The sequence below is a fragment of the Mustela putorius genome, unplaced genomic scaffold (genome assembly GCF_011764305.1).
Source record: "Mustela putorius furo isolate JIRA1106 unplaced genomic scaffold, ASM1176430v1.1 tig00003853_pilon_pilon_pilon, whole genome shotgun sequence".
Lineage (NCBI taxonomy): Eukaryota > Metazoa > Chordata > Mammalia > Carnivora > Mustelidae > Mustela > Mustela putorius.
In genome coordinates, this window is record NW_025422005.1 from 32,555,320 (window position 1) to 32,567,463 (window position 12,144).

General features: G+C 48.7%; 1 protein-coding gene across 3 annotated transcripts in view; it reads left to right on the forward strand.

Annotated features, from left to right (window-relative positions):
* Window positions 1-2,934: 2,934 nt before the first annotated feature.
* The window catches only part of RIMKLA (ribosomal modification protein rimK like family member A), a 32,803-nt gene continuing 23,593 nt past the window's right edge, over window positions 2,935-12,144 (forward strand). For 2 of the 3 annotated variants that reach the window (XM_045064330.1, XM_045064331.1), the window contains exon 1: window positions 2,935-3,273. In XM_045064330.1, the coding sequence (XP_044920265.1) occupies window positions 3,111-3,273 (163 nt within the window). In that variant the 5' untranslated portion in view covers window positions 2,935-3,110. The remainder of the gene's footprint in view (window positions 3,274-12,144) is intronic. The other variant, XM_004741543.2, reaches the window with a different exon arrangement.

A 12,144-nucleotide genomic window follows, 5' to 3' on the forward strand; every position in this document is an offset into this window, starting at 1 on the left:
CCAGACATTATGTGGATGGATGTGTTAGGTGGAATTGTGGCAACCATTCTGTAACTATGAGGGACACTAACCTAAGAATATCAGCGTGGAAAGATATAAAGAATCTGGGTCCCCTGATAGTGTTATTTAGCTGTTAAATGAACTAATCCTAAAGCTGACCTTCCTCTAAATTTCTTGCTATGTGAGATCATATATTTTCCTTATTAAGACAATAGAATCTGGAATGGAGGGGAAACTAATGAGTTTAGTATTAGGGACGTTGAGGTGATGGCAGGATAGCATCCTTTCACATTGCTGAAGCTCAAGAGATGTCAAAATTAAACTTGAATTTGGGAGTCATCTATGGGGAAATATTATATAACAACACATCTGGGAAGATAATCCTATACCTGAAACAGTATCTCCGTGCTTGAGGAATTTTGGTAGTATAACAAAACATTATACTTGGACAAGTGTAGCCATCTCCTAATTGGATATGCGCTGTCCCAGGTCCTCACCTGTCACCCATCCTGGGAAAGGAAGACCATAGGGGTGGTAGGAACCTGCTAGCAAGGGAGAGCAAATACACTGAGGAAGTAATGACACCACCTGGGTCCTCAGACCCTGCTCTCCTCAAGCCTGGATATGGACATGCATCTGCCTATGACTTACACGTTCTAATTTTGCATAGATGACTATGAACACGGATTATAAGAAACTTCTAAATTTACTTTTTTTTTTAAAGATTTTATTTATTTATTTGACAGAGAGAGATCACAAGTAGGCACAGAGGCAGGCAGAGAGAGAGAGAGGAGGAAGCAGGCTCCCTGCTGAGCAGAGAGCCTGATGCGGGACTCGATCCCAGGACCCTGAGATCATGACCTGAGCCGAAGGTAGCGGCTCAACCCACTGAGCCACCCAGGCGCCCTACTTTTTTTTTTTTTTTTAAGATTTTATTTATCTGAGAGAGAGTGAGAGAGACCATGAGAGGGGAGAATGTCAGAGGGAGAAGCGGACTTCCTAAGCAGCTGGGATCCCGATGCGGGAGATCCTGGTACTCTGGGATCATGACCTGAGCTGAAGGTAGTTACCAGCCTTGGACCAGCCAAGCCACCCAGGCACCCTAAATTTATTGACTCTTATCTAGCTTTTAGTATACAATTGTTCCAGCAAACTATGGTTCATCCTCTCATAGACATCCTACGTGTAATACTGGGAAAGCCCCATAGGGAGCCCCAGGGTCAACAAAATGAACACCATGAAGTACCAAGGAAATAGTCAATGTAGCAGATGGAGTCTCTAGTGCCCAAGGTGATCCGTGGTTAGGAGATAGTTTTGGGGGCGCCTGGGAGGCTCAGTCAATTGAGTGCAGGGATCTTGATTTTGGTTCAGGTCACAATCTTTGGCTGGTGTTCCCTGCCCCCACCATGAGCTCCACACTCAGGTGGAGTCTGCTTGAGATTCTTTCCCTCTCCCTCTGCCCCTCCCTTCACTCATGCACTGGCGCGCGCTCTCTCTCTAAGATAAATAAATAAAATCTTAAAAAAAAAAAAAAGATTAAAAAAAATCTGATACAGAGAAAGAGACAGCACAGCAGGGGGAGCTGCAGGGGAAGAGGGAGAAGCAAACACCCCGCTGAGCAGGGAGACTGATGTGGGGCTGGTTCCCAGGACCCCAAGATCATGATCTGAGCTGAAAGCAGATAGTTAACTGACCCAGGCACTCAGACACCCTTAAATTAAATAAATAAAATCTTAAAAAAAAAAAAAGAAGATAGATTTGGAAGATACTAATCTATAGGGCACTAGTTTATTGATACTTTAAGAAAATATATGGGGATACTTAAAGAATTAATTTTTGAAATGCCGTTTAGATATAACTTTTCCAAAGGCATATCCAGTGGGTAAACGCACATATCTGCCTAATACTTACAGTGAAACCTATACTTTACCTGAGACATCTTCAAAATGGGTTTTTAAGTTGTCACTGCTGGGCCTGCATTGAAATTACTCTTGCTTCCCTAAGCCCCCCCCCCCCCAAATACATTTTCATGAGCTGGAAGAGCAAATGCAATCTTAAAGATGGCTAACTTCAGTCTTGCAGTTATTTAGAAAGGATCTGGCTTCAAACATTGTTTGCAGGCAGAATTTCTAATTGGCTAGGACCAAGGACGGTATTTAAAGATGACTCAGTGGTACGGCCCGGGGCGGGGGATGATGGGGAAAGACCAGGCAGTGGTCTCTCTAAAAGAAGTCTTAGACCCGTTTTCATCATATTGAGGTTCTGAGGCCCAGAGCCGCCGCAAACTAGGAGGTGCTGTCCAGTGTAAGAATATCTGAGACCCCGAGAAATGCACCTTCAAATGATCCGATTGGAGGCGGCTAAAACCCAACTCCCCTCAACCCCCACCCCCAGCTCCAGGCCAGGATTTCCGCCAAGAATTCCAAAGCCACGGTCCAACTGGGGGCCTAGCCGGGTGACCTTCGCCAGGCTCCAGAATTCCCCTTGGGACGTCCCCGAGGCCCTATTCCGGACTCTGCCGGGGCTCACCGGTGCCCTCGGCCCCGGATGCTCGGGACCGCCTTCGGGACGCATCCCGCAGCGCATCTTTAGTCCGGGAGTCAGGACATCCTTTCCGCCCCGCGGGACACCGCCCCGGCCCCTCCCGCTCCCGCCGCCCCACCCAGGCCGGCAGCGCCACGCCCACCGGGGGGGTCCCGGGCGGGGCCGGGGATGCCCTCCCGCGGCTGCACCACCCCCAGCCGGCGGCCCGAGGGCTTCCCGAGGCCCGGAGCCCCGCCCGCCACCCCTCCCCCGGCCGCCGCAGGCCCCGGGCCCCGCCGCCCCTCCCCGGGCGCCGCCCGCCGAGGCCGCCTCTGCAGCTGGCCGCGCGGCCGGCCCGCGCCCGCCGCCGCGCGCTGATTGGCTGACGGGTGCCGGCGGCGGCGCTGAGTGGCCGGGCAGATTCGCTGGGTCAGGGCTGCAGAGGCGCCTGGCGCACCGGCCGGAGCGGAGCCGCGGCGCGCGCTCGCCCCGGACGCCGGCCGGCCGGCCGCCAGCCAGCCTGAGCGAGCGGCCCGGGACGTCGAGGGGGCCCGCGCGGCGCGCCAGGCGCCGCCGCCCTGGCCGCCATGTGCTCCCAGCTCTGGTTCCTGACGGACCGGCGCATCCGCGAGGACTACCCGCAGGTGCAGATCCTGCGCGCCCTCCGGCAGCGCTGCTCCGAGCAGGACGTGCGCTTCCGGGCGGTGCTCATGGACCAGATCGCCGTCACCGTCGTCGGCGGCCACCTCGGTGAGCGAGGCGGGCCCCGGGAGGGCGGGGAGGCGCGTCGGGGTCCCCGGGAGTCGGCCGGTGGGCGCGCGCACCCGGGCTTCCTCCAGCCAAGTCTCCTTCGGGTCCCCCAGACTAGCAGCCCTCCCCCGCGAGCCCTCCTTGGGTTAGAGAAAGCCCCTAACCTTGAGGGCTGCCTTTGACCACCACCGTCCGCCCTGAGGCCAAGATTTGAGAACGGGATTCCGCGTACTTAGGGGACTTTGTTTTGGGAGGAACTCGAATTCGCCTGAAGCTGCATGGAGGTCCGAGGAAATCAAGCTGCAAACCCCGTATTTGCAAATTCTGCTCGCATTCGTGCCCTGTCAGGATAGCTTTTTAGAAACCCTCACCACATTTACGAATTGCCATTACAGTGAATGTTTTAAAAAGTTTTTCAGGAGTGTGTAAGCATGAGTAATGCACTATAGAATTATCATTCCCAAACTAGGAGCCTACATAGGGGGAGAAATTTACGACTGGAGTCCCTTCTTGAGTGTGTAAGTGGGAGAGTAGACCGTTGATGGGTTTTTAAAAACTTATCCTCCTTCCTAAAAGTGTTGAATTCTGATTCCAGAAAAGCCAAGATTTCAGGCCCAGACCATTCTGGCCTCATATTTCTCCACTGCTGTGTCCAAGAGACATTTTTGGGTAAGACGTGGTTATCATCTCTGACCCTGACCTCAAAAGGTTAACTATGTGTTTTAGATATTCTTAATTATTTTTTAATACAAGCAGTCTCCTCCTGGAACCTTTGGTTTAGGAACCCCCACTAACCTGCAGTTTGAGTGGCTTCAGCCTCTACTCTGGAAGTAACCCAGCTACTTCACTGGCGATCAGATGTGGGACTGGGGGCGGGGGGAATTTGGGCCCAGTTCAGAGTGCGTTTTTAACCATACCTGGTTAAATAAGATTATAATTTGTTACTCTTCTTTAGCAGAGGAAAGGGATTCCTTTCCCTTTCTGAACAGGTGACTTAAAGAAGTTTCGAATATGTCCTGTGTATAAGGTATCTGTTCTAGGTGTTTTATCCATAAATTTATCTAAACCCTTCATAAGTAATATCAGACTGGATAGCCCCCCTGATAAATATACTACAAGCTTTAGGTGTCATACGTTTAGTCTAAAACTGTGTGTCATCTATAAGGGGTACTGTCTGTTGAGTCTTGATTTGCTAAAACTCTTACAGTTAGTTAATGTAGAACTGGATTCCAGAACAAGCAGTTTGCAAATCTGGTTTCTTAGCACAGCTTTGCTGCTAACAAGTATCTTGGCTTTGCCTTGAGGAGGTCACTTAATGTCTTTGAATCTCAGGTTTCTTGTTTATATAAAACTAAGGGTTGAGGTGGTTCTAGCTCTAAAATCGTTCAGTGGAATTATGTTATCTTTTACTGATCTAGATCTAGGATATACATCTTTCTACCCCCAGCGTTAGTTTGTTTCCTCTTCATTTTATTGATTTATTTTGCAGCGTGTAAAGATGCCTTTTTTGAGGTACAGCAGTTGAAGTTCCACATCATATTTCTGTTGTAGACCCATCTGGCATTCTGTGAAGGAGTAGGGAAATTCTCTCTGTTTTGTGTCTAAAACCCCATTTGAGGAGCGCCTGGTTGGCTCAGTTGGTAGAACATGTAGCTCTTGATCTTGGGGGGTTGTGAGTTTGAGTACTATGTTGGGCATGGAGGTTACTTTTTAAAAAATTTTAAAAAACAAACCATTTTAAAGAATTGGTCCTAGAGAAAGAAAATTGTTTTCTTTTTCAGCAGGAAAACCCTTTAAACCTTTTACTTAGTGCCTTAAATTTTACAGGAATTCATGTGTGAATGTATCTCCGTCTCTTTGCAAACCAGAAGTTACTTCTTTCTAAACTACGAGAAAATAGTCGCTGGAGTAACTGCAGGCAGGCATTTTTTGAAGGAGTTTTAATCTTTTGTTAATTCAGAGATACCCAGACACAATTCATGACACGTAAAACAAATCTATCAGATCACTCTTTCTGCCATCCAAAGCAGTGATGAGATTTATTTGTCATGGGGGTGGGTTAATTGAAGCCCAAGGGGTAAGCTCTGTGTAAAGAGCGAGCTCCTTTGCTTGTTGCTGTAATCATGAAGCCCAAGGGGTAAGCTCTGTGCAAAGAGTGAGCTCCTTGCTCAGTGCTGTAATCATGACTCGAACAGGGTCTTTCAGTAATAGGCACTCAGTGAATATTTTTTTGAGTGAATAAAGGTATGCGCTCTATTTCCCAGTATCTTCTATCGTCAGACTACAGAAAAGCCTTGGCAATTTGCTGAGCCAAGTATTCCTCTGGAGTAAACTCTAGAACTTACTGGCTTTGAAATGCAGAAATAGTTACTGATATTAATGACATTTCCCATTTGCAAATTATTGAGGGTGAGAGCTGGGATCATCCATCCTGACCCTTTCGTTTTACTAATGAAGGACCCAACGCTCAAAGATACTCAGTGCCATCCAGCTGGTTAGCAGCTAACTACAGTTCAAGACCCAATCTAATTCCCGTCTCTGGATACAGATTAAGCATGTGCAAGGGCATTTGCAGCCCATGGTACCTTTTTCCGTGCATGTGGAATTGAACTGAGTTACCTGAGGCTAGACAGTGACTTTGCAAAGTGATTTTAAAATTTAGGAAATTAGGGGCGCCTGGGTGGCTCAGTGGGTTAAGCCTCTGCCTTCAGCTCAGGTAATGATCCCAGGGTCCTGGGATGGAGGTTCACATTGGGCTCTCTGCTCAGCAGGGAGCCTGCTTCCCCCGCTCTCTCTCTGTCTGCCTCTCTGCCTACTTGTGATCTCTGTCAAGTAAATAAATAAAATCTTTAAAAAAAAAAATTTAGGAAGTTAAGGCACCCCCTTTACCAAGTCTCCTTCTCGAGATTAGTGCAAGGGGGTCCATGCAGGAGTCCCTTTGGGACAGTCGTAGCAGGATATCAGCCAATTACTTAAATTCTTTCCTAAGCTTCCCTCTGTGGAGGCTAGTAGGACCCCAAATCAGAAACGAAAATTTCAGGTTCTGTCTGGAAATAGGACTCATACAAGAGATGGAAAGTTTGGGATTTAAAGATTGCAGTTATTTAAACAAGGTAATACGAGTAAGCTGAAGATGTTGTGCACATGCAAGGTTTGTGGTGAGTGATGTTGCTGCCCCAGTGTAGGTTTGCATGGGATGAGTGGGAATGGCCGCTGGGAAGAGTTAATGACCTTCGGGCGGCTGAAGCAGTCCTGCAGGGAACGCTTTCCCTTCACCCTTCTGCAGGACGTGGCATAATGAGAGCCATGCCCATCTCCATTCCTTCTTGGAAACCGCAAGTGGTTCATTCGTTCAACGGATATCTCTTAATTACTCTCTACCGTGGGCTAGTGTGGTGGTGCGCATGTCACCCAAATACATAGTCAGAGTCAAAGCAAAATACGCATGGTGTTTATCATGGACCAGGCAGAGGTCGGGGTTCTTTCTACAGATTAACTCTGTAAACATCAGTAAGGTATCTGGCACGTAGTACTGGCCGGAAGGACCAGGACTCAGGAATCGCAGGCTCAGCAAACTTGGTTTCCTCCCTTCCACTCCACCCCGTCCGTGCACTGCCTGCCCTGACTTCACCCGAATCCCCGCGGTGCCCATCCCCGCGGTGCCCATCGGTCCGCTCCCTCTCCCTCACCTGGCACGCTTGCATTCATTCCTCCTTCCGCTCAGCTCACATCTCTCATCTCTCTGAGGTCTTTCTTGAGCTCCCTCCCCTCCCCTCAGGCAATCCCTTTCCCATCTGCTGCCAAGTAACGTTGTTGAAAATAGCATCCATCATATTTTATTGTAATTTATCTATTTACGAAGTTTATAGTCTCTCTCTTTCGCCCTCTCTCCCTCCCTCCCTCAACGCCTGGGAATCCCCCAGATGTGTGCTCCATAACTGGTACCCAGTAGGCCTCCGGTTAATGTTTGGATGGTTGAGTGAAGGGCCTGAGAGGCTAATTTGAAGCATAGGGGACTTTTGCCGTAATTAGGTTCTGTTTGGGAAATCATGTTTGGATGTGTGAATGTTGTTGTGCCGTTCTCTGAGGGCACAGTCACCCGTGCAAATTAAGTTCTTTGACCACCCACGGGCCTTTACAACGACAATTTCTGGTCTCAGGAAACAAGTATAGTCACAAACTCAGGGACAGGCATCAAGACCGGAAAAATGCGTCTGACCTGGAAATGAGGGTGTGTAACAGTTTGTCTCTGAGGAGCAGAATGATTCAGCATTCCTTGCCTTCCTTTCCGAGCTGAAACCTTGGTGGCCATATGGCGATTTCTAGGTCAGGTTCTTTTTTAAGTAAATTTTTATTTACTTATTTAAGATTTATTTATTTATTTTGGGGGGGTGGGCACCTGCGAGTAGGGGGAGGGGCAGAGGGAGAGAGTCCTTTCAAGCAGATACCCTGCTGAGCACGGAGCCCTTCATTGGTGGTTCAGACCCTGGGTGATCATGACCCTAGCTGAAACCAAGAGTCAGACACCCAACCGACTGAACCACCCAGGTGCCCCTAGGTCAGGTTCTTTAAATTAAGGTGTCTGGGATACTTTTCCTTGGTTCCTTGTAGTAATCAGGTGAGTAAGATTGAAATATTTGGGTGGGGGGAATCCTAACTGAATTGGAGGAAAAGGTCATATTGCAGACTTCCAGAAGACAACAGAGGCCTCATGGAGAAGGGAAGGACTCCCGTTGCTATGTAAGCAGGCACTAGCAGACAAGGATACCATGCTAACCTAGGGCACAGAGGTTGATCTTTGACCTCTCTGCCAAAGGCCTGTGCCTGACACCCTGTAATCTGAATAAACCACCATACAGGACTAGTGGATGAGTCAGAGAGCGGATGCAGGCCCCTACCTTGTACTGTTTCTAAGCGGATATGAGTACTGAACGGATAGTCTTTACCCCGAGCGTCCTCGTTTATATCCATGGGCCAATCTCAAGGACTGAATGAAGGTGGATCGGATGTGTAGTTTATGATTCTTTTTTTTTTTTAACTTTTTTTTAAAGATTTTATTTATTTACTTGACAGAGAGAGATCACAAGTAGGCAGAGAGGCAGGCAAAGAGAGGGGAGGGGGAGAAGCAGGCTCCCCGCTGAGCAGAGAGCCCGATTCGGGGCTCGATCCCAGGACCCTGAGATCATGAACTGAGCTGAAGGCAGAGGCTTTAACCCACTGAGCCGCCCAGGCGCCCCTCGTTTATGATTCTTACAGTAGTTTTTAGGGATACCTCATAAACTGTGTCGGAAAGAGTTCTAGAGCCAGTAGACTGGGATCCTGAGTAGATCTCAAAGCCTTACTTACAGATCTGGACCACCTCTTGCCACTACCATCGCACTTCCACCAGATTGGTTAGGCTTGCCTGGTGGGAGAGGTGGAGCCATCATCAGAGATGTCCGTGTCCTGCCCATCCATCTACACCTCCTGCCCATCCATCTACACCTCGTCCTTGGCCCTCCCCTTAGCAGGGAGTCCAGTGACATTCCAGTAGGGCACTGCTAGCTCACCGCACTCCACCCCCTTCTCCAGGGGCTAAGTGTGCCACCTTGCCCACTTCGCTGAGAAACTTCACCTTATTACTTTAACACAAACCTACAGCGTGGTCTGAAGTTTTCCATCTATTTCTATTTGATCCTTCATTATCAAAAAGTAACTCAAGAACCTCCCCACACACACCAAGAGAAAGTGATAAATTTAAGTTACTTTGCATTGAGGAACTAACAAGAATAATGGTTCTTTATTTCTGCAACTCTGTTATTAATGCTCCAATATCTTTTACGTGCCTTGATCTTCACAACCATCCTACTTGTTCCACAGCTGTTGCCTGCCCATCTCTGCCAGGCCCTGTGCTAGGTACTGGAGGTAGAATGAAGAGGACGAACACAACCTCCATCCTCATGGTTAAGATTTCCTTTCCGTCATTCATTTGGTCAGCAAATACCTGCTGATTACCTGCTGTGTGTAATGTATCATTCTAGGTACTAGAAACTGACACCCAGAGAGACCGGGTGCCTCTCCAGGAAATTACAGTCTAGATGGGAGAGAGAGGATATAAACAAGATAAGTCAAATATATAGTATGTTGGTGAAAAGGGCTAAGGAGGAAAAAGCAGGGAAGGGGAATGGAAGGATAGGATGTTTCTGGAGGTAGAGGAGGGGATGCAGTTTTGGATGGGGGGCTGGGGTGATCCTTAGCTAGGAGCTAATGTTCAAGTAAAGACCTGAAGGAGGTGAGGAAGCAAGCCATTTAGGTGCCTGGGATTAGGGGCGCCCGGGTGGCTCAGTAAGTTGTGTCTGCCTTCAGCTCAGGTCAGGATCGTGGGGTCCTGGCATTGGGCCCCACTTCAGGCTCCCTGCTCAGGGGAGAGCCTGCTTCTCCCTCTGCCTCTGTCCCTGCCCCCACTTCTGCTCGCTTCCTCTTCTCTCTGTCTGAAATAAATAAAATCTTTTAAAAAATTGATATCTGGGATTAGAGTAGTCTAGGGAAGAGGGAGCGACAAACCAGCCTGTGGCCAGAGCGGAGTGAACCACCAAGGGCAAGTATTAGGAGAGAAGGTCAGAAAAGTGGAGGATAGGGCGCCTGGGTGGCTCAGTGGGTTAAGCCACTGCCTTCGGCTCAGGTCATGATCTCAGGGTCCTGGGATCGAGTCCCACATCGGGCTCTCTGCTCAGCAGGGAGCCTGCTTCCTCCTCTCTCTCTCTGCCTGCCTCTCTGCCTACTTGTGATCTCTCTCTGTCAAATAAATAAATAAAATCTTTTAAAAAAAAAAAAAAAAGAAAAGTGGAGGATAGGGGGAAAAGTGCCAATGTATAGGGCCTTGTGGGTCATGGAACGATTTTTATTTTTTATTTGTTTAAGTAGGCCCCATGCCTAGTGTGGACCCCAACATGGGGCTTGAACTTACAACCCCAAGATCAATACCTGAGCTGAGGTCAAGAGTTGGACACTTCGCCGACTGAGCCACCAGGTGCCCTGGTCATGGAAGGACTTTGTATTTTACTCTGGATGTGCTGGGAATCTGTTGAAGGGTTTTGAGCAGAGGGGGGACATCATCTCCCTTATGGTCACAGGATCATTTTGATCACAGTGTTGAGAATGGACAGATGGTAGTGAGGGCAGAGGCAGGGAGATCACTGAGGTCATTGCTACAATTCAGGTCTGGAGAGATGATAATTGTTGGATTAGAATGATTTCAGGGGAGGAGGTGCATAGTGGCTGGATTTTGGATAGACTTAGAAGACGAAGTTGTCAGGACTTGCCTGACATCAGATGTTGGATGTTCAGGAGGACTCCAGTGTGTCTGTCCTGAGCAGCTAGAAGAATAATGTGCCATTTACGCATATGGAAAGGGTATAGGAGTAGGTTTAGATAGGTGGTGAGGATCAGGATTGAGTCCGAGATGCCCGTGAGACATCCAAGTGGGAAATGTCATGTAGGCAGTTTCATCTTGCTGGGGATATAGAGCAAGCCCTGGCCTGAAGATATCCAAAGTAAAAGCATCTGCAGACACCTGGCAAGGGAATGCCTCCAGATAGAAGAGAGAAGAGGTCCAGGGACTGAGCAGCCGGCAAAGAATCCTCAGTATATGGGATGAAGAAATCCAGGAGTGAGTGGCATCTTGGAAGCCAAGTGGAGAAAGTAGTCAAAGAGGGAAGACGTGATCAGACGGTGTCAGGTTTTGCTGGTTGATCAAGTCAGATGAGGGGTGAGAATGGACCACTGGATTTAGCAATGTGGCCTTAGCGTCGGGTGTCCCTGAGAAGTCTCATGACGTAATGGAAACCAGGGAATACACACGGTTTTAAAGAGTCTTGTAAAGGGAAGGCGAGAAATGCATTGATAGCCAGCTGGAAGCTGAATTGTGTTTCTCCCCCCAATTTTCTCTCTCACTCTGCCTTCTGAGGTTACAGCAAGAAGGCAGCTGTCTGCAAGCCAGGAGCAGGGCCCTCACCAGAACCCAGTCATGCCAGCATCCTATCAGACTTCCAGTCCCTAGAACCAGGAGAAATAAATGTCTCTCTCTCTCTTTTTTTTTTTTTTTTAAGATTTTATTTATTTATTTGACAGAGAGAGACCACAAGTAGGCAAAGAGGCAGGCAGAGAGAGAGAGAGAGAGATGAGGAAGCAGGCTCCCTGCTGAGCAGAGAGCCTGATGCGGGACTCGATCCCAGGACCCTGAGATCATGACCCGAAGGCAGTGGCTTAACCCACTGAGCCACCCAGGCACCCGAAATAAATGTCTCTTGCTCAAGCCACCCAGTCTGTGGTATTTTGTTACAGCAGCCTGAGATGACTCAAACCTTGCTCAGACGGGAGATGGGTTTGGGAAGTTTTTCTTGAAAACGAGAGAAATAACAGCATGTTGTATGTTGCGTGAGTGATCCAATGGTGACAAATTGATGATGCAGGGGAAAGAGGTGAATCGTCCAAGCACTGTTTGAAGTGAGTGAGAGGGGTTGGGATCTATTGCATATTTTCAAGGAATTAACCTGAGCTAGGAGCAAGGGCACTTCAGCTGTTCTAAGAGAGAAGGTAACCTATAAGGCCCAGGTGCGGGCAGGTAGGCAGATGTGCTTGTGGGAGCTTGTAGAGAAGTTCCTTTCTGATTGCTTCAGTTTCTCTCCTCGCAGTAGGAAGAGGGAGAAGGAGAGGGAGGGAGGAAGTAGCAGGATGAAAAGTGAAATCGTTGTCTTGGGTCAGGGAGAACGAATGGACTGGGGAAATAGGGTGCTTGCCAGGGGGCAGGAAGGATGCCCTTGAGACCAGTCAGCAGGTCTGTGTGTTGTTTTCTCCGTATTCCATTGCGCAGGAGGGCACACGAGGTAGGCT